This window comes from Lethenteron reissneri, chromosome 2 (assembly GCF_015708825.2).
Source record: "Lethenteron reissneri isolate LAM-NWPU_2019-01 chromosome 2, ASM1570882v1, whole genome shotgun sequence".
NCBI classification, from domain to species: Eukaryota; Metazoa; Chordata; class Hyperoartia; order Petromyzontiformes; family Petromyzontidae; genus Lethenteron; species Lethenteron reissneri.
In genome coordinates, this window is record NC_083780.1 from 2,608,291 (window position 1) to 2,630,548 (window position 22,258).

A 22,258-nucleotide genomic window follows, 5' to 3' on the forward strand; every position below is an offset into this window, starting at 1 on the left:
GTACCAAGCAGTTTCGTGGTTTAACTATGGATGGACATATCAGTGTAAATGTTTTTAGAAGGAACTTTGGAATTGCCGGTTCTAAGTAGATGCGATTATCGCCTGGGTGTGTTTGAATTGTACGTGACATTGTATTTGTCAGCGATAACCCAAAGTCGCCGATGCCAAACAGGCGAACTCACTTCGCACAAACCTCGCAGCAGCGGATGGAGGCCGATCTGCCGCTCCTCTCGCCCGAGAGTCTTCCCAGAGTCGACGCGCGTCCACCCCACACCCGGGGCTTAAAAACCTTCCACCTCGTGTCCCCTGGCGCTGCCTGAATAGCACCATAACCCTCTTCCATTTCTCCCTCCCCACTTTCACCCACCCCTCGTTCCCGAGGAACCACCCCAACTTCCACCCCGCCCGTTCCCCCAGCCCCTGCGTGGATTATGAGCGAGTTTTCTAATGTGCTGGCTCATGCTAATTGGGCTGCGTGAACGCAGAACGCGGGTCACTGGGGGTTTCGGGCGTTTATGGATTGGATCTTGGGGGACCTTGCTGTTTGCAAACGAGCGAAGCAGGATTTTGCCGGCTGTGGAAGTTTCCGATTGGAAGCAGTGTTAGTTGGTCGTAATGACGATTGGCGTTGACGATGTTGATGGTTGGCGATTGTTGATAGTTGGTGATTATTTATCATGATGGTTCGTGATTGTTGATGATGGTGGTTATTTATGATGGTGGTGATGATGATAGGCATTTGACAAAATCATAATTATTGAGTTGTATAACGTGCCGCTGCAGAGTATGCATTAACTCTTGTAGAGAATGAATGACAAAGAATGACTAGGGGCGCTTGAGGGAACCACAGACAAGGCGATGAGCCGGCACTACCAACAAGTAAAACGTCAAAACTAGACTATCTTTTTTACCAGGAAAGGGCCACTGAGATATGTAGCTATTTTTTCAGAAGCGATCATGCCATAAATGATAGCTCAACGAAGTGGCTTATTCTGTGAAAGCATATAGCAGCCAAAACTCGAGACGCATGTTGATTCTAAATGTGGAGGGACAATCCAGAGAAAATGCACACGACCACGGGGAGAGTGAATAAGCAAACTCCAAATATACAGCAGGCATCAAGGTCGGGATCGAACTCATGAACTCCTTTTTACCAATCTAGGTAGTTAACATATTGCCACCGTGGCGCTGCTGTTCTTTATATGTTAAGGTATTATCGGCCAGTTACTAAGTGTTAACATGTGGGAGGAAACCACAACAGCTGGAAAAAATAAACTCACGCATTCGACGGGGCAACAGAACTACCGCGTAGAAATGGAACAGGTGAAGTCCACATTCGCTATAATACCTTCTCCTGGCGAGTCAGGATATAGATCCTTCCTCTTTATTTAGCGTATGCTTTTTACAGGTGGCTTTTAGAAATTCAGAGCACCAGATACACAATACATAATGAAATGAATACACATGCAGTATGTCGATGTTATATTGTGAGTGGACGTCAGCCCACGTAGCCACAGAGCCATGCGACAGCCGCCTACTCCTCCAGCATGTGCAAAGGAAACCAGTCCGCCCAGCACGCCCTGACGGACTTCACAGCCAGAGACGATGGTGCGGCCACGGTCTCCTATAAATCCCCGCATTCACACAGCGGGCTGTCACTTCATAGTACGTACGCCCCTCCCTCTCTCCTCTACACTCACGCAATAGTGACCAAGGGAGTGGGCCCCCTAAGCCACACGTGCACATTGCAAGCCACGCCCAGACATAAGATGGCTATCGGGGCCCTATTTAGTCCTGGACAAGCTCTGTTATGGGTCAGAGTTTACAAAACTTTATTCCTATTTAGATGAGCTCAATTAATGTTAATATAGTTGAAAAGTTTTAGATTTTTAGACTTGAAGATAATGTTCATTAATCTTTAACTGATTGACGAATGGAATTAAAATATAATAATGCAGTTAAATTTAAATTCTGTACTAGAGGTGGTTTTGATCATGTCATACTGTGGAGCCATACACTGAACCCTGCACATTACTTGCCGATGTGAGCATGGCAGGTGCCCCAGGGGGGTGCAGCTGTAGCATTTTAACATAAGCGCATACCCATAGTTTCTATCGCAGCCACACAAATGTAAATGGGTACACCATACGACAGGGGACAAAGGAACCTCGGGATAGGGGTCCCTGTGTTGGCGATGGTGGGACAAGCGAAATGTGGGAGACGTTTATGGATTCCTCTTGTGGGGGCCGACATCCACCCCACCGCCCTCGCTGGGTAGGTGGGGCACAACGTCCGCCCCTTCCGCTCCCTCCTCCACCGCATCGATCGGCTCCCGCCGGGCCCCCACCAACCGGGTGATTGTCCTCCCCGCGCTAGTGCCCTCTCTGAGGGACATGGCTAAACTGCTGGCTCACCGCCGTCCTCGGTTAACCCACAACTCGCCCGTGTACACCACCACTCACGCCAACGCGGCGCACAGCTGCATGACCACACCCACACCTGCAGGCGATGGTGTCCTAACACGCGCGCACACGCTGCGGCTCCGCAATCACTCCTCTCGCAACGCATCGCTCCACACGCACAAATCAAAGACACCACACCGATGTTCTGTACTAGCGTTTTATTTGCGGTGCAAATACCCACTACCTGGGGGAATATTTCGCGAGAAGAGCATAGCCTAACTCTGCCAACGTACCCAGTCGCTCAAACGTCCTACCAGATACCTCGAAGCCGTACTCACAGCATCGCACGTACGCTATGAGAGTCGGAGGGAGGAGGACGAGAGAAGACTTGACCTATCACTACCTCGTAGCAGCACTCATTGGCATCACACGGATGCTGCGAGCGGCTCAAAGAGGCAGGACGACAGGGAGTGGGTCTTGACTTCAAAGGGCCAGGGTGACGTCGCACCGCGCAGCCAATCGTCCGCTTACCTGCGCCGTGGCTCCTTTTTTCATCCCTTCCGTGGCCTAATCTCCTTACTTCAAAGGGCTGGGATGGCATTTGTCTCGCGCGACCAATCGCACACCTACCTGTGGTTACCGCCCCCTCCCCCCTGTTACTGTGTACTCCGTCGAGTGCTGCTGTGGACGGCAGCGGCCATCCATTGTCCCTCGAGTGCTGTGGTGGCGGCGCCAGCCACCCATTGTCTCTCGCTGTGGGGCATCTGGAAGGGTGCCCGGCTGGTGAACACACAGTCTACACAAGTGTGTATTCGGTATGAAGGCCGAGATTGGGGGCAGCAGTGGCGCTGTGATTCTCCTGACCTCATGCTCTTCTCGCTTGATAATCCACCCTCAGTTCCCTCCCCCCAATGTCGTGAATAAGTTATTGTAGTTGGCCCAGTGAACCTTTTCTTTCTGTGCTCATACAATGTTCAGTCAATTTAGGGGCACCACAATGTAATCTGTCCTGCGAGGGTTGGCCAATCTCCTGGCACCGGGAAACCGTGGGAAATTCCCTCTAGGGGTCCTTCGGATTAAAACCCGATGTGCCAGGCAATCCCCCGCCAGGTTACTACGTATGTGCGCTGCGTGTGTGCGTGTGCTCAGTGTAGGGGCCAGGGGGGAGTCGCGGCGCTTGCGGAGTTGCTCTGTGGCCGTGGCACCACAATCTCTCTTTCACTCTGTGTTAATGCTCGCACCACCACCCCCTACACATCGGACAATGGTTTTTAGGCCAAGTTACTCCAAGTTGGAGGCCTGACTATGCATTTTCCTAATGTACAAGGTTCAATATTGATGGAATACGTGGCGGTCGCCAGCAGAAGTGTAATAAAGGACTCGACCCTGGTTCTGTCTCCGTGTCCTTTATTTGGGTTCGCGTTCTCCTTCCCTCACGGCACTCCTCCTGAGACTCTCTGCCTGGCAGCTCCACAGCTGCCTTCGCTCCCGTAGCCTTCCGCGCTCCTGCAGCTCCGCTGCAGGCTCTTGGTGCAGCCCTCTGGCTGCTCTCACAGCAGCTCCACCGCTGTTCCCTGTTCCTCCGTGCTCGGTCACCGCTGGCCGGCGGTGCCGAGTCTTACCGTGTGTGGCGATCCCGCCACTCCCCAACCTCAGCCCTCCGTGGCCTCTGTGGCTATCTCGCCATCTCCAATCTCAGCCCTGCGTGGCCTCTGTGGCTATCTCGCCATCTCCAACCTCAGCCCTGCGTGGCCTCTGTGGCTATCTCGCCATCTCCAACCTCAGCCCTGCGTGGCCTCTGTGGCTATCTCGCCACTCTCTGCTCTATCCCCAACTCTCTTCCACCCCGCTGGCTGGCGCCGTCATGAGCCCCTCAGCCACCAGGCTGAGGCACGGCGACCACCCAACGTGTTCACCACCCTTCACTCCCCCGACTGACCCAGATGGCTTCCTGTCTCCCCGCTATAACTTCTCCCCCACGTGACCCTGACTCCTCCCTCTCGGATCGTCATATCCGACCCGCCCATTTACGCCCGCATTACAGAAGTATGGAAATGGCTGCGCCCAAGCCCATGGGAACGACCGCTTGCGGCTGGGAGTGATTTAAAAATTGATTGTTAGCAGTCTTTCATCTTCTTGGTTCTTTCGGTAAAGTCACGTAGAAGGGAAGTAATAAAACGATAAAAATAAAACACAATAAAATAATTCTCACGACGTTTCGGCCACAACGCATGCAGCCGTCCTCAGGTGAAAACCAGGTCTGTCTTGGCGACAGAGTCTGAATGAAACAGCACACGAGCTTGGAGCATATATATATAAGCTGGGCGCCTTGACAAAGGAATTTACATATCAAGAGGAATTTAGCATATTTGTGGGAAATGCAGCAGCAGCAACTGCAGCAGCAGCAACTGCAGCAGCAGCATTTCCCATAAATATGCTAAATTCCTCTTGATATGCAAATTCCTTTTTCAAGGTGCCCAGCTTATATATATATAAATGCTCCAAGCTCGTTTGCTGTTTCATTCAGACTCTGTCGCCTCGACAGACCTGGTTTTCACCTGAGGACGGCTGCTTGCGTTGTGGCCGAAACGTCGTGAGATTTATTTTATTGTGTTTTATTTTCATCATTTTATTACTTCCCTTCTACGTGACTTTACCGAAAGAACCAAGAAGATGAATCCCTGCAGTCACGAAAGCTTTAAATCGAAATGTTAGCAGGCTGTTGAGAGAGGCAGGGAGGGGTGGAACGGGAGATTTGGGGTCATGTGATTGGCGCTGGCAAAGCCCGTACGACCCCTCCCCTACCAGGTAGTGAATGAGGGAGCTAGAGCTCCGAGTCGACATGTGTGGACGAACGGGAAGGTACTAGCGTCACCGTGCCGTGCACACCAGGTCAAGTCATCCCAGAAAGTTTGTCTATGGCCAGTCAAACCCAAGGTGAGAGATTGAATGTTACACAGTCTGTGTCGTCATGGTCTTCATTTTGTTGGTGGCGCGTTGTGGGTGTGCAAGTGACTGTTGTTGTTAGGCAGATATGAGAGAGCTCGGGCAGAAAGTGATTCCCTCAGTTTAGAAAACCCCTCCCTGCCGCCAGCGAGGCATGCACAGGGTCTTCACCCCAAGGAGCCGTCACCCTGAGCTGTGGGAAGGCTGCATAACCTCGGGTGGAGGGGTATTGGAGGATGTGTACTTGGGGAAAGGAGCCAACTTTAACGTTGTGTACACTGCCCAGAGGGGCCGCCACCGAGTAATGTGCATATTGTACAAAGCGGTTCCCCTCTTATCAGGCCAGACCAGGCGCAACCCTTACAACTAACACTTGTCTCAATGGTCACTTGAGTGTGTTTGTGAATAATCATTTGGTGGTAGTGGCGATCATGTAGTAAAAAAATACCAGTGATTATAGTGATGGTGGTGGTGCACTTGTTGGTACATTGTGCAGTCACGAAAGCTTCAAATATAGAATGTGCTCCGATTGTTTATGGTGTCCTTGGTCCATTTCCAGCTACGGCGATGGTGCACTTGGTCCAATTCAGCCATGGCTAACATCCGTGACTCGTGCTCTGGGCCTCATATAGATCGACTGAGCCTCACATGAGTACATGGTCATCGTGCTGGCTATGCGTGGTCACGTTTGAATTTCCAGTACTGTTGTTGATACACCACATCAAGCACTCATTTACCGTATTTTTCCGCATATAGCCCGCATATGCATATAACCCGCAGACGCATATACCCCGCAAAAAATAGCGTTTTGTGTAAAACAGATTTCAGATATCCCGCATCTCCATATACCCCGCATGCATTCATATCTTTAACGTCATTACCGAAGCTTAATTACATCATATTAATACGAAGTTTACATTTGTAATACATTCCATCTATCAATTGTTAACATTAAAATCATAACGTGCACAAAGAAAACAACTGGCCAGAAACGAGTGAACTTAAAACAGTAAATAAGTAACAAACGTAAATATCCAAAAAATAAGTAACACATAACTAGTAGATAAGTAAGTACAGTTTTAGCACTGGTAGATTGCGTACTGCGCAGACTATAGCGGCACTACGGCAACGCCATTGCCCCGCCCCCAACCTCCCACCTCTCTCTCCCCCCAGCTCTCCCGTCGCCGGTAAACAAAGTGCGCCCTCTTCAAACATTGTCGTTTTATTGTACAAACAATTCGAATAATTTAAAACGTGATAACATGTGCAATTTTAGTGTGAGTGGTTTAATCAGCAGTGCTTTAGTCAAAGGTAAGTGTTGCATAGTGGATAGTCCTACCATGAAAAAAGTTTAACGAGTTATGACATGTCACACGTGTAAAATATTTTTGAAATCGCCCGCACCTCCATATACTCCGCAGGGTTATAAGCGGGAAAATACGGTAATCTTGATTTGAAGCTTTCGTGACTGCAAGAAACCATACTCCTTAGTTTTTTCGGTAAAGTCACGTTGGTAAGTAAAAAATAATCACGACCTTTCGAACGCAACACAAGCGCCCGTCTTCAGGTCAAAATCGCGATAGCTGCTGCCTTGTGAAGAGAAGCTGTTACCAGCAAAGAGTTTATATAAGTTTTTGAGAACAAAGGTAGCCGAAGTAGTGTTACTGGGGTATTATAGTGTAAAGGTAATACATAGCGTGGCATGGTAAAGGAGATTAACTTAGATTAGCATGTTGGATTATAGTGCAAAGTTAATCAGCTTCGCTAGCTCATAAGAGCTCAGATTAGCATGTAAAAAATAGCAAATGTATTTTAATGAGAGATGCATGTAAAAGTTAATTAAAACATTTGCAAGTTAACGTCAGTCTATGTGTAACCAAGAATAGCATGTTAAAGTTAATGAGAGATGAGCAAGTCGATACCGTCATGTCGGTGGTTGCATGTCCATGTGTGACAAAAGCAACTGTGTTAGCGATCCAAAAGATGGCCGCGCTAACGCGTGAGGGTGCGGAGCATGCTCCTGCTGTGGAGCTCCGCTCCTGCTGTGGAGCTCCGCTACTGGGGAGCTTCGCTGTTGCGGAGCTGGCTGCTACGGAGCTGGCTGCAACAGAGCTTCGCTGTTGCGGAGCTGGCTGCTACGGAGCTTCGCTACTGCGGAGCTCGCTGTTGTGGAGCTGGCTGCTACGGAACTTCGCTGATGTGAGGCTGGCTGCTGCGAGGCTGACTGCTGCGCTGCGATAGGAAGACTGGTCAGACCAGGTTGCCGAGCTGGTCGCTGTGCTGGTTAATCACGTCCTTCCAATGGTTGCTCAGCTTAAACCCTTCTTCTCGGTTGAAGTTGTCTCTATGTTTGTATATCTGGATAGCTTAATGTACAAATCTTTGAAGGTAACCCGAAGGTTTGCAGAGTATCTTGGTCTCGGAAAAAACAATATCGTGCGAGCCAACAGCATTATAACAAAGATCAGCTATGGCAGAGGTATTGGTTCTGCCATGTTTCAGATCTGCCTGTTGTTCGCGAATCCGGTCCGAGACGTCGTTTTGTTTCCCCAATGCAACTGCTACCGCAGGTACAACTCAGTTTGTAGACACCAGAGTAATGCATGTCAGGAATGACATCCTTCACAGATGGGTTCAGATCACGGATTTTGTGTACTATATTAAATCAGACCTGGATCTTGTGTTTGTTTAGGATTTTGGCAATCTTTTTGATGACACCTGCTATGTACAGTAAGGTGATGGTTTTAATTTGATCCTCAGACGGTTGTCTCTCCATGGTTGGGGATACAGCTTTTTGAATAGTGTGGTTCGAGTATCCATTCATCTTGAGGGCTTGGTGTATGTGCTCCAGTTCACTGGCTAGGTGGCGCTGGTCAGAGATGCAGCAGACCCTATGGTGTAGTGTCTTGATGAGGGAATTCTTCTGGGCCGGGTGGTGGTGGGAATCAGGCTTCAGATAGGGATCAGTGTGGGTAGCTTCTCAATCAAAACATCCAGGAATTGTAGCTTACCATCCGTCTCCACTTCCATGGTGAATTTGATGGATGGGTGTATGGAATTAATGTGGTTGAGAAATTCAGTGCTGGTTGGCCATGTGACCAAATGACGAAAGTGTCATCTATGTATCTCTTCCACAAGGAAGGACGTAGGGTTGATGTCAGGATGGCATTTGTTTCAAATTTCTCCATGAGCAAATCAGCTACTACTGGTGATAGGGGGGGGCCCATGGGGGTGCCTTTATTTTGTTTGTAGAAAGTACCATTCCAGGTGAAGTAAGTAAAGTTGGTACATCATGATTCAGTTCCTGTTGGACCAGGACTTCAATTATTGCTATGGTGTCAGGTATAGGAACTTTGGTGAACAGAGAGACTACATCAAAACTGACAAGCAAATCATCTGGAGACAGAGAAATGTCCTTAATCAGGGAAACACAGTCAGCTGAGCTAAGTACTGCCGAGGTAGTCTTGCCAGTGAATGGAAGCAAGGTCTCTGACAATAATTGGGCCAGTTTGTAGGTAGGGGAGTTGATGGTGGAAACGATGGGACGGAGTGGGGTACCTTCTTCATAGATTTTTGGAAGGCCATAAAATGTGGGTGGTCTGGCAGCTGATGGTTTTAGGGAGGGCTGCTTGGACGTTTCGATCAGATGAATGAATACTCGGACCACACAATTCGCAAAGCTGTATACCCAACCATGGAGACACAACCTTCTTAGGATCCAATCAAACCATCACCTTACCGTGCATAGCAGGTGTCATCAAAAAGATTGCCAAAATCTTAAACAAACACAAGATCCAGGTCTGATTCAATATAGTACACAAAATCCGTGATCTGATCCCATCTGTGAAGGATGTCATTCCTGACATGCAATACCCTGGGGTCTATAAACTGAGTTGTACCTGCGGTAGCAGTTACATTGGGGAAACGAAACGACATGTTTCGGACCGGGTTCGCAAACACAAGGCATATCTGAAACACGGTCGGACCAATACTATACCTCTGATGTAGCTGACCATTTTTATAATGCTGTGGGCTCGTACAATATTGTTTATTCCAGGATACTCTGTAAACATACTCTTCGTTTTTTTCGGCTAAGTCACGTATGTAAAACAATAAATAAAATACTATAAATGAAAACAACTAAATTAAATCACGACGTTTTGGAGGCAAAACAAGCTTCCTTCACCTGAGCTCTTATGCCCTACGGAAGCTGATTAACTTTGTACTATAATCCAACATGCTAATCTAAGTAAATTTCCTTCAACATGCCACGCTATTTATTACCTTTACACTATTATACCCCAGTAATACTACTTCGGCTACCTTTGTTCTCAAAAACGTATATAAACTCTTGCTGGTAACAGCTTTTCTTTACAAGGCAGCAGATATCATGCTGCTCGCAACAGACATCGTGGTTATCGCGATTTTAACCTGAAGACGAGCGCTTGTGTTGCGTTCGAAACGTCGTGATTTTTTTTATTTCTACCTACATGACTTTACCGAAAGAACCAAAGAGTATGCACTAATTTAATGTCTAATAAATGTACATACAAGCATACATGATAATGGTTATGATGTTCAAGAACGCTTTGCTGAATCTCAAGACTCTTTGTCAAGAGGATCCTTCATCCAATTTTATCCTTACACGTGTTTATTTTTACAGATTGAACATGAAGAAACTGATTGTGCATCATAATGATCGTTGTCCACCATAATCAATCGGGTTGTTGATAAGAGGATACTTAACAAATGAACAGCTTAACACCGAAGAATGCAGAATTACACACTTAAATAACAAAGCATTCGAAAGCATGCATTAGTGAACAAACTTTTTGTTAATACAGTATTCCTTACCCAGGTATTAATATTCTCATTTAATTTAATTACAATTTATATAAAGTATGCTAACCTTAAATTATTAGGTTAAAGGTGTAAACGTACGTACTCATGTTTTTTGTAATTTTACAGACCTTTTTATGAATATTTTGCCTCCAAAAATCTGGATATATTTGTATGAACACATTTGTGATCCAAAATTGTTGGAATAGACATTCTGAGCCTTCTTACATTTTATTAGTAAAGTTCTTACGTTTTTTTCTTATTGAAAATCGGTACACGTTTTAAACCTCACATTCAGTGGACAGATTCGCAACAGGTGGCACGGCGTATTGGTGAGGCCTTCACCCAGCAGGCGACTGATCATGGCTTCTAATAATAATTAACACAGCACAGTTTCATTTCATTAAAGGTTACGAGGTAACCAAGGGACATTTGTCTGCATTTTAAGTCTGCTGATTATGGTATAAGTGCATTCGTGCTAAATATGTAAACAGACTCATGCTGGTCTTCCAGTTCTCTTGTTTTGTACTAGTAATTCGATTACTAGAACGTTTTAACATATTCTTGGTTCTTTCGGTAAAGTCACGTAGAAGGTAAATACTGAAAAAATACAAATAAAACAATAAAATAACATTCTCACGACGTTTCGGCCACAACACAAGCAGCCGTTGTGGCCGAAACGTCGTGATAATTGTATTTTATTATGTTTTATTATTATTATTTTATTATTTCCCTTCTACGTGACTTTACCGAAAGAACCAAGAAGATGAATCCCTGCAGTCACGAAAGCTTTAAATCGTTTTAACATGGTCAGGATCGGGAGAGATTCCGATACAGATAGATATAGAGACAGACAGAGGGAGATACAGATGCAGATAAATAGGCATGCATTTAATTGGGTACAGAAATACGGAGAGAATTATGCACAATGAAATACAGCGAGGCACAAAAACAGAGAAATTCTAGGAGAATCAGACACAAAGGCATATCAAGGTAGAAAGAATTGTACCGATAAACAAATGGATCTAGCCAGATTAACACTGAAAGAATAGATAAAGATACAGATACAAAGAGACATGGACAGACAGAGACACAGCAATAATAACAACTACAATTCGCCACAGCACTTGTGCCAGGCTAAATGCACTTCAAGGCCACACGAAGTGTTGAAGGCTCGCTATGATGAGGAGGTCATGGATTAGCCCCAGGTGTTATGGGTTGATCGACCGAGATGACTGCCAGAGACAGGGACACAGGCATACACACACAGATACTTATGTATTCCATAAACATATCTCGCGATCACCTACTTTACACCAGACAGGTCCATTGTCCTCGCCCTACTGGAGGAAAGCACCTTGCAGCTGATCACGGCAACAAACGCACTGCGAAACGGACGGTTTAGAGATGCGTAGAGTACGGGGTTAATGGCCGAGCTGATGTAGCCGATCCACGTGGTGATTCGCACCGCGGCCGAACTGTTTTTGAAATTGGGGAAGAACAAGACCACCATGTAGAAGGGCAGCCAGGACAGCAGGTAGAACCCGATGATGCTGCCGAGTGTCTTGGCCGCGCTGTGCTCTCGTTTCATTGCCGTCGACTTCTGTCGAAAGTTTGTGTGTTCCACCTGCTGTTGCTGCTGCTGTTGGGCATGGACCTGTAGACTCACCGAGCTGATCTGATGGCCTTGCCTGCGCGCCACGACGTAAATTCTCGCGTAAACGTATGACATGGTGAGTAGAGAGAGCACGTACGGACAGACGCCCACCACGCTGACCAGCCACGTGCTCACGAAGAACAGGCACTGGTTGGGGCACGAGATGATCTCGATGATGTCACGTGACCACTCGGGGTTGAAGTTCACGAGGATGGGAGAGGAGAAGAGCGCAGGAGCGAACCACGAAATCAGCAGCATTATCACCACGGTGTGATTGGTCACCCGCTGCGAATAGCGGAGCGGGTCGCAGATGGCCACGTAGCGGTCGTAGGCGATGCAACCCAGGTGTATGATGGAAGAGTTCGTAAGCGTATAGTCAAGGAAGAACTGCAGATTGCAAAAGAATTGCCCGTAGAACCAGCACTTGTACACGGCCTTCATCATGCTGTATGGCATCACCGTGAGACCGACCAGGAGGTCGGCTACGGCCAGAGATAGCGCCATGATGTTGGTGCGAGTCTGCAGCTGCCTGAAGTAGGCGATGGACGTGATGATGAGGAGGTTGCCCAGGATGGTGGCGAGGATGAGCGTGGTGATGGCGCTGAGCGCCACGGTGCGCTCTGGCACAGAGAGCGTTGGTGTACTGCAGTTGAGGTGGTAGAAGGAGTCGATGCAGTGGTCGTAAGGACCCACCGTGCCATTTTCCATGGTGAAGCCGTGTGTCTGTGTGTGTGTATGTATGTGTGTCAGATGCAATATGCGAGTCAAGAACCAATCAATATGACAAGCGGTGGTTTAGAAAAAAACATCAACAGATAAATAGTGAAATGCAGTACCGTTGGCTGATGTTTACATCGAGCAACAACTATAATCATACATTTAAGTGGTTACTTTTCCATTTCAGAAATACGATGAGAACAATGCATAGCTCATGAAAATAGCTTTTGTGGAGATTGCCATAAGGCGTTTCATTCAGTAGAACAGCCATGCTTACGACCCGATCTAAAACCTAAAAGAGATTTAAACAAAGCTAATTCGAATTCCGAGAAGCGTGATTGACAAGGAATAATACTTACGACTGAACTTGAATGTCACTTTTTCGATTTTAAAACCCAGTGTGTAGTCAAACAAGATGAGCATTTATCTTCAGAGTAATCTATTGAATACCAGAAACAAATTTTTAAGATTTTGACTATGGTTTCTGAAGTTTTTTGTTACTCTAACACAAATGGGTGTTATTCAATGGTGGAATTGTTCCGTTTTCAGAATGTAAAAAAATAATGGTGAATAATAATACTTGATCGAATGGTGCAGATTGATGTGACTCGACTTGATGGAATCCAAGAAAAATAAACAACCTAACCGTCAACTAAGACCTCAGCAATGTACCTCACCACTGGCTCAAGTTCCAATCCCCATTATGGGTTTATTCTCTAAACATACTAGCATCTCACCCTAATCTGGAAGAATGCTGGTGAATGGAGCAGAACAACACAGACGTCCAGAGTAAACACCTCATTCAAGACCCCCCAACAGAATACCGGACCACAAGAATCCTGCCCCACTCTATGGCCTCCAAACTAGTGGGGAACACAAAAGGACCGCTCGACAAAAGCATCACGCAAGAGATATATCACCAATTACGCCAGACATTCACCTCAATTTCTTCACAAGACCCCACCGCCATCAGCATAGAGGAAGCAAGGGAGGGTCTGGCTGAAATTAAGAAATGCAAGGCTTCTGGCAGAGATGGTATCGCCCCAGAATTCCTCCATCACTTAGGCCCTATAGGACTCCAATGTCTGCAAAACCTGCACACCAAATCCATGAAAACCGAATGCATCCAAAAAGTATGGTGGGAGGCAATGGTCATTGCAATATCCAAAAAGAGAAAGGCAACCGACAACCCGGGAAATTATAGGCCAATATCACTTCTGTGCCGGACATTTAAACTCTTGGAACGCATCATCCTCCGGAGAATCAGCCCCCTTGTCGAGTCAGTTATCAATGAAGAACAAGCGGGATTTCAGCCTGGACGCAGCTACTGTGAGAAAGTTTTGGCCCTTGTAACACGCATGGAGGCCGGATTCCAGAAGACATCCAAGACCGGCGCATCGTTTGTAGACCTGTCATCACCCTATGGCATAGTCTGGATTAAGGGCTTGATTTCGATTTAAAGCTTTCGTGACTGCAGAGATTCATCTTCTTGGTTCTTTTGGTAAAATCACGTAGAAGGGAAGTAATAAAATAATAAAAATAATACATCATAAAATAATTCTCACGACGTTTCGGCCACGCCGCAAGCAGCCGTCCTCAGGTGAAAACCAGGTCTGTCGAGGCGACAGCGTCTGAATGAAACAGCACCATGCTTGGAGCATATATTTAAGCTGGGTTGGAAGGGGGGGAAAGGGCGCCTTGACAAAATAATTTGCATATCAAGAGGAATTTAGCATATTTATGGGAAATGTAGGTATGTGATTAGTACTACGTATGTCCGTGCATTATGCAGGATTATCAGCATCAAAGGGAGGGGATATGGGAAATGCAGGTAGAGTGATTAGTACTACTTATGCCCGTGCATTATGCAGGATTAGCAGCATCAAAGGGAGGGGATAGGGGTAGCATTAATAAAGGGAAGGAGTGTTAATAGTATGTAGCTGTAAGTAACAGTAAGTAATACATTACAATTCTACGTCGTAAAAAATATAATATGCTTTCATCTAAACTTTATTCTCTTACATCCCACGAGTCGACACCGTACTATATACTGCCATAGACAAACCCAACATTAAATTACATACTGTATTGCTATACACCACCTTATACATTGTAATATTACACTATGTATTATTCTACCCACCCTAATGTATATCACACTGCTGTATATTCACTATACAATTACGATACTATATATTACAAGGCTGGAATGGGCTACAAGACCATCGCCAAGCAGCTTGGTGAGAAGGTGACAGCAGTTGGTGCGATTATTCGCAAATGGAAGAAACACAAATAACTGTCAATCTCCCTCGGCCTGAGGCTCCATGCAAGATCTCACCTCTTGGAGTTGTAATGATCATGAGAACGGTGAGGAATCAGCCCAGAACTACACGGGAAGATCTTGTCAATGATCTCAAGGCAGCTGGGACCATAGTCACCAAGAAAACAGTTGGTAATACACTACGCCGTGAAGGACTGAAATTCTGCAGCGCCCGCAAGGTCCCCCTGCTCAATAAAGCACATATACATGCCCGTCTGAAGTTTGCCAATGGACATCTGAATGATTCAGAGGACAACTGGGTGAAAGTGTTGTGGTCAGATGAGACCAAAATGGAGCTCTTTGGCATCAACTCAACTCGCCGTGTTTGGAAGAGGAGGAATGCTGCATATGACCCCAAGAACATCATCCCCACCGTCAAACATGGAGGTGGAAATATTATGCTTTGGGGGTGTTTTACTGCTACGGGGACAGGACAACTTCACCGCATCAAAGGGACAATGGACGGGGCCATGTACCGTCAAATATTGGGTGAGAACCTCCTTCCCTCAGCCAGGGCATTGAAAATGGGTCGTGGATGGGTATTCCAGCATGACAATGACCCAAAACACACGGCCAAGGCAACAAAGGAGTGGCTCAAGAAAAAGCACATTAAGGTCCTGGAGTGGCCTAGCCAGTCTCCAGACCTTAATCCCATAGAAAATTTGTGGAGGGAGCTGAAGGTTCGAGTTGCCAAACGTCAGCCTCGAAACCTTAATGACTTGGAGAAGATCTGCAAAGGGGAGTGGGACAAAATCCCTCCTGAGATGTGTGCAAACCTGGTGGCCAACTACAAGAAACATCTGACCTCTGTGATTGCCAACAAGGGTTTTGCCACCAAGTACTAAGTCATGTTTTGCAGAGGGGTCAAATACTTATTTCCCTCATTAAAATGCAAATCAATTTATAACATTTTTGACATGCGTTTTTCTGGATTTTTGTTGTTGTTATTCTGTCTCTCACTGTTCAAATAAACCTACCATTAAAATTATAGACTGATCATTTCTTTGTCAGTGGACAAACGTACAAAATCAGCAGGGGATCAAATACTTTTTTCCCTCACTGTAGCTCCTGAACATATTACCATTCGCAATAATTTAGTATAATGGACTATTTATTCTGATTATAATGGTGATGATTGCTTTATTCGTTGATGACGAGAAATGCTATGAAGATGTATGTTTAATGATGATACCAACGATGATTGAGGAGATTTATGTTTCACGACGATGACCGTAATAATTAATTAAAGATGATGAGACTCTCCTATTAAAAAAGTTATGCATTTATCGTCGTAATGGTACTTTATATGGCTTAAATTTGCCCACTGGAAGATTGTATTGCCCAGTGTAATTCATTTTTGGAGGATTTCCACGATAAGATCTGCACTATCAGAGAACGGCTCGTGTCTGTTGTTCACACACATTCGGCCTTAGACACACCTCCAAATTTCAGTGGAGTTTCCCTTGTTGAGTTTGGTGAGGTCTCCCCACAATGGCTCTTTGAACTAGCCACTCATGCTAAACCTGTCCTTTTGATCCTTTGACCACATAACGACTATCCCAACGCTGTGCGTTCTGCATTACTCAAGACATTTATAAAAAAAAGCCGCAATATGTATAAAACTCAGCTGCCCGGGCTTCTAAAAGATCCTCGCGTCCCGACCATAGTACTCGTGTTTTATCATTCATGCACTGGCTCTGGTGCAATTCTAAATCAAATTAAAATCCTGCTACTAAACTACAAGGCTCTACATGGTATTGCAGCTGCCTACCTCAGCAGCCTGCTCTTTCCTATATCCCTCCACACAATTTATGCTCCCCTGATTGTGGATTACTTGCCATTCCAATCTGTTATTCACCAAATGTGTAGAACAATAATCCCATCCACAGGAGTAACTCTAACTCCGTCGATTATTTTTAATCAAGCCTAAAAACATGTTTTTAATTGATGGCTTTTCTTTCTGATTGATTCTATTCCAGGGAGACCGTGACATTTTAAACCATGTTTTATAGCAGTTCCAATGATTTGGATTAATCATTGATTGTATTGTATTATGATTGGGTTACTGGTGTGTCATTGTCGTTTTTTACCTTTGACGTGCAGTGCTTTGAGAATACCAATGTGATATGTGCTTTATAAAACAGAATTTATTATCATTACGATGTATTTCTAATGATGACGACTAAGACGCGCAAATACCACGCTCTGGAGAACGCACTTCGCACAAACCTGGCAGCAGCAGCAGCAGCAGGTGGACCCCGATCTGCCGCTCCTCTCGCCCGAGAGTCTTCCCAAAGTCGACGCCCTTCCACGCCGAACCCGGGGCTTAAAAACCTTCCACCTCGTGTCCCCTGGTGCTGCCTGAATAGCCCCAAAACTCCCATTTTATCCCTCCCCACCCTCATCCACCCCTTGTCCCCTATCCCCCCCTTCCCCCCGGCCCTCCTGTCCCTCCGTGGATTATTAGCGAATAAAGTGCTGGCTCATGTTAATTGCGCTGCGTGAACGTAGAACGCGGGCGCGGGCACACGGGAAGTGCTATCGTTTGTGGATCGGATCTCTGGGGACCTTTCAGGATACGAATGAGCCAAGTAGGATTTTGTTGTATGAGGATTTTTGTAAAGCGGTGTTTGTACCATTAAAATTGCTTGATATTGATGATGCTGATGTTCATAATGTTTGGTGATTGATGATGATTTTTGAGATTGGTAATATTTGAGATTCATGACGATGATGAGCCATTGACTGAATAATAATTTCATCTTGTAACGCCCGCTCAGAGAGAGGAGGAACCAGATGAGTGGGAAGGCAGCAGCCAGGCAGTGTTCCAGCACCAAACAGTTTGATGCCTCTTTTACAAAATGATCTTGCTAAGTCATCGCAGTAGCGGAGCGATGTTGCTATGTGCAATCCCAATTTAGTTATTTGGAGACAATTTGTTTTGGCATCGGAATGTTTGGCCAATACCAGTTATATTGTATGTTTTGATTACATTTGCAGAACAGGGGGAGAACATTCAGGCACCCAAATCTCGAATCGACCCCGAGACCCTTCTTGCTGCGAGGCAAAAGTTTTACCATCGGGCCACCCTGCCACTCAACATACATGCGTACATACACATGTAACAGTATTGCAATCCCTATACATATGGTGTGCATTACTATATATTTGTACCCACGTATGTACAGTGTTTATTTTTTAAGTCATTGTGCCCATCTCGTGTATGTGACAATGCAACTTCCACGTTTCTGTTAACGTCCGTAGGGGGAACCGACAAGTATGTACTCTGCAGATGAGCGCAATCAGTTACATAGTTCATCCGGACGTGAGCGCAGCGAGACAATGGGACGTGGCGAAACACGGACTCGGTGAAATGCAATGAGACGCACCGAGGCAGAGATGCAGTGAGACGCAGTGGGATGCAGCAAGACTCACCGAGGAACTGCGATGTATTTAAAGGATAAAGAATATGCATGGAAAGGGTAGTTAACTTATCAGTAAATAATGGCCATATCAGAGTCACTGAGTTAATAAAAAAATATCTGTTGCTTATGAGTGCATTGAAAAAGGTTATCCGTGGAAATTGACGTAATTGTGGTTATCATCGTCTGACAGTATGCGCCTTATAAGCCTCACAGATTGTAGAGTTTTAATCGAGAGACGGATGTAGGCGTATGCTGAGTGAAAAAAAAAACAATTTAAGCGGCCTTTATTCGTACTGGAGGTACAGCAAAATCGCACAGTCACCCAACCACTTTGAACTCGTCTTTTTATGTTTGTACGAAAGACGAATAAAACATATATTACATGAAAACAACTCAAGGTTTGAAGGCTGACTGACTGCGTTTAGCACGATTGGCTACGTACATACATACTGCTTTTCTCTTACTATCCTCTCCCCTGAAATGGTCATCCCAGGAGGGAAGGAGGGACAGACCGACTGTCACGTCCAAATCACGTGCAGGTTGCTAGTACATTGAACACTTTCCCAATGCAGCTTTATCGAACGCGTGTTTCGACTATACACGGTTTACCTAATGAGGTCTGTTTACCGGAACTCGGGAGTGATGTTTCGGCTAAGATTACAATTGCCGCATCTAAAAGTGCTTGGAGAGTGCTGCAACCGATGGGAGATGTGAATCAGTTGACCGTGAGAACGCTAGATTTAGCATGTGTGTATTTGTGTGCATTTATGTTTTGGCACAACGCAAATGTTCCAATGTTTCTGCATGCATCTCGCCGTCCACTCGCTGAGTACATCAGCCAGACGGACACCTAGATGGCGAATGATCAACATGCTCACGGACACCTGCACAACGCAAATGGTCACAATCATTGCAGAATAAATATAGCTGTACAGTCGTTGAGGGAGTTAGTCATATGAAGAATATGAAGCTAGTCATTTTGACACCTAGATGGCGAATCACTAACGTTTAAGTGACAGTGTTAGGGGCGAACTTCAGGCTGGGAAGTCAGGGTGAGCATTGGGCGTGAGTGCCACTGTTGGAAGAGCGCTGTAATGGAGACAGGTTTTGTGTTGAAGATTTGTTTTAAAATGAAGTGTACACACACTATCAATGGAGAGCGACGTCAGCATTCTTTAGTACAATAACAAGAGTGGAAATCATGCGGTATCAGTTAAATAGGGAGGGGTGATCATGTCGATCCTAGGAATGTAACCCTATTTTCCCCTAAGGTCTATTGTTTGTCAAACACAGATTAACCCAACACGTCATAGCTCGGGAACGTAACCCCCGCGTTCGGCGGGGGTCTGCCTGTATTCATATAAGGAAAAGGTTTTAATGGGCAGCATTGCAGTTGCTGGCTCACGCCACTGCTTGCGTCAAAGGGAGCTCGAGTGCCTCTCTAATGACTGTTGAAAGTGGTGATAGATACCCACCTTTTACCCCACAACCTGTCGTATCTATTCATACGCATAACTTTACATGTCAACTTGTAACGCAGTGCCGCACAGTTCGGTCACGAAGAGCGAGAAGAACTCAAGAGGCGCGAGGAGCAACAACAGACGAGCGGGAAGACAGGAGCCAGGTGGTGAGCCGACGAAAATTGCCCCAGCTCTGCCGTCCTTTATATATATTAAGATGCTTTCATCCAATTGATGAGAAGATAGGTGTCGTTGGTAGACAGAGGCGTGGGGATTCAAGAAAAGCACCCAAGGTTTAATTTGCCATGCCGGGAGAATGAAATAAACCAGTCACATCTGCATTACAAGTCCATCAATATACTAACCAATGCATCACGAAGGCATGATCCTGCATATATCCATTTCTTCTACGTCCCAAAAATGCTACGTGCCCCTGCGGCAAGTGAACGCCCTGCAGCTGACAATGTCAAGAAATGCATTGCGGAATGGGCGGTTGAACGAGGCATATAGAATGGGGTTGACTGCCGAGCTGAAGTAGCCAATCCACGTGACCGTCCCCCACATCACAGCGTCTGTCTGGTAGTCTATGATGACGTCCATCACGCTGATGATGTAGAAGGGCAGCCAGGATAGCAGGAAGAAGCCGATGATCATGCCCAGGGTCTTGGTCGCGTTGTGCTCGCGCTTCATGGCCAGCCACGTGCGTTTGCTGTTGGCGTCTCCCACAATGGAGGCGGAGGAAGAGGAGTCAGCGCTATGCTTACCCGCAGCGTGAATCTGATTGGCCTGAGCGCGAGCCACCCTGAAGATCTTGGCGTACGCCAGGGACAGGATGATGAGGGACAAGAAATAGGGGCAAATGCCGATCATGAACATCAGGCCGAAGTTGACGATGAACACGCATTCGTCCGGGCAAGACGTTCTCTCAATGACGCCGCGTGACAAAACGTCACTCAAGCTGACGAGGATGGGCGCTGAGAAAAGCGCCGAGCACAGCCAGCACATCAGGAGCATGAGCGCCACCGTGCGGTTGGTCACCCGCTGTTGGTAGCGCAGAGGGTCGCAGATGGCCACGTAGCGGTCGAAGGCGATGCAGCCCAGGTGGAGGATGGAGGCGTTTGTGAACCAGTAGTCCATAAAGTAGTGGATCCTGCAGAAGGTCTGCCCGAAGAACCAGCACCTGTAGACCTCGTGCGTCATGCTGCAGGGAATGATCACGGCGCCCACCATCAGGTCTGCCACTGCCAACGATATCGTCACTGCATTGGTGCGCGTCTGCAGCTGCTTGAAGCGGAGCACTGCGCAAGCGACGAGGAGGTTTCCAATGATTGTGGCCACGATGAGGAGGATGAGAATAGACAGAACAAAGGCCTGGTCCGTCGGCTCGAGGCCTGGGCCTGTGCAGTTTAACTGGAGGAAGGGCGCGGTGCATTTGCCCAAAGTAGAGTTCGTTTTTGGCATATTCTCATCCAGCAATACCAGTTATCCTATGAATCTTATTTAGAAGAGATCATCTTAAAGAGGATCACAGGATAATTTAGATAACCCGCTGTGAGTAAAACCGAATGTCATGTAAATCCAAAATTGTGCCAAATTTGTTCTTGTGTCAAGCGAGCTTACAGTCGTGAGACATTGGTGGAATTTTCAAAACCCTGTGGTAGGGAGAGAAAAGATACGCATTATATAAACATTTTAGATAGAATTATGCATTTGTTGTATCATGCTCATCTAAGCATGATGCCACCTGTAGCAGTTCCTTGTCACCTATCTTAATGTTACCAATCCCAGTCTTCCACCACTCATCATCCATCTTCATCCCGATCTCCCTATCATCTTACTCGAGTCATGCTCCTGTCTACTCTGCTCTTTCCTCCCCTCAAGGCAAAACTCGGCTACTTGTGACCTGTTTTCCAAAAACCATAAACATTGCAGCAGAGGTGGCAGGAAGTAGCCAGTAACCCCCTCAACTTCTCACTGCTTCCCCCATCGCTTCTCGAAAGCTATTTTTTCCCACCAAAAAAAGCTCAATCCATCGTACACAAAGCAGCCCTCATCCACTACAGCATTAACGACTACTTCCTTAACCTCATCACTGAAACATGATGCATGCCCTGATACATTGCCACCACACTGAAATATTTCTCCGCACCTGGTTTCATGGCCCCGCGTGCTGTGCGCACATCCGGCTCCCACGTGGGTGGCTTGGCCATCATCCGCAATATATGTCTCACCATTAAGTGTCGTCCAATGTCGCTCAGACCCACTTCAATTGAGAGTGGTGAACGACATTTTGATCACTGCTGACTGGCTCACTCAGTATTTTTTTTATATTTTATTGATCGCTTGCAAAGCACAATGGGTGTATCTGAAATAGTTCCCTGCTGGTTCACATCTTATCTGACTTATCGGGAACAGCTCGTATCTATTGGAGATTTGAAATTTGCATTTGGGGTTCCTCTCGACTGAAAGTTTCATTGCTATGCGAATGGGCC

At 46.3% G+C, this 22,258-nt stretch overlaps 2 protein-coding genes across 2 annotated transcripts; both read right to left on the reverse strand.

Moving 5' to 3' along the window:
• Nucleotides 1-11,362: 11,362 nt before the first annotated feature.
• LOC133344132 (trace amine-associated receptor 1-like) lies at nt 11,363-12,552 on the reverse strand. Its single transcript, XM_061554126.1, has one exon. It carries the CDS (start codon nt 12,550-12,552, stop codon nt 11,494-11,496), a length of 1,059 nt encoding a protein of 352 aa, XP_061410110.1. The 3' UTR covers nt 11,363-11,493.
• A 7,573-nt stretch (nt 12,553-20,125) lies between these two features.
• LOC133341455 (dopamine receptor 2-like) lies at nt 20,126-21,753 on the reverse strand. The gene is made up of 3 exons (XM_061550106.1): nt 21,742-21,753; nt 20,531-21,176; nt 20,126-20,485 (listed from the first exon to the last, which is right to left on the reverse strand). The coding sequence occupies exons 1-3, from the start codon at nt 21,751-21,753 to the stop codon at nt 20,190-20,192; spliced, it is 954 nt and encodes a 317-aa protein (XP_061406090.1). The 3' UTR covers nt 20,126-20,189.
• Between the last annotated feature and the right edge of the window lie 505 nt (nt 21,754-22,258).

What these genes read in the sequence shown, in the direction of transcription:
- LOC133341455 (XM_061550106.1), bottom strand. An exon ending in CAATCAGATTCACGCTGCGG is followed by an intron (nt 20,486 to 20,530) that starts GTAAGCATAGCG and finishes CCATTGTGGGAG; the next exon opens with ACGCCAACAGCAAACGCACG.
- LOC133344132 (XM_061554126.1), bottom strand. Translation starts at nt 12,552, where the DNA reads ATGGAAAATGGCACGGTGGGTCCTTACGACCACTGCATCGACTCCTTC.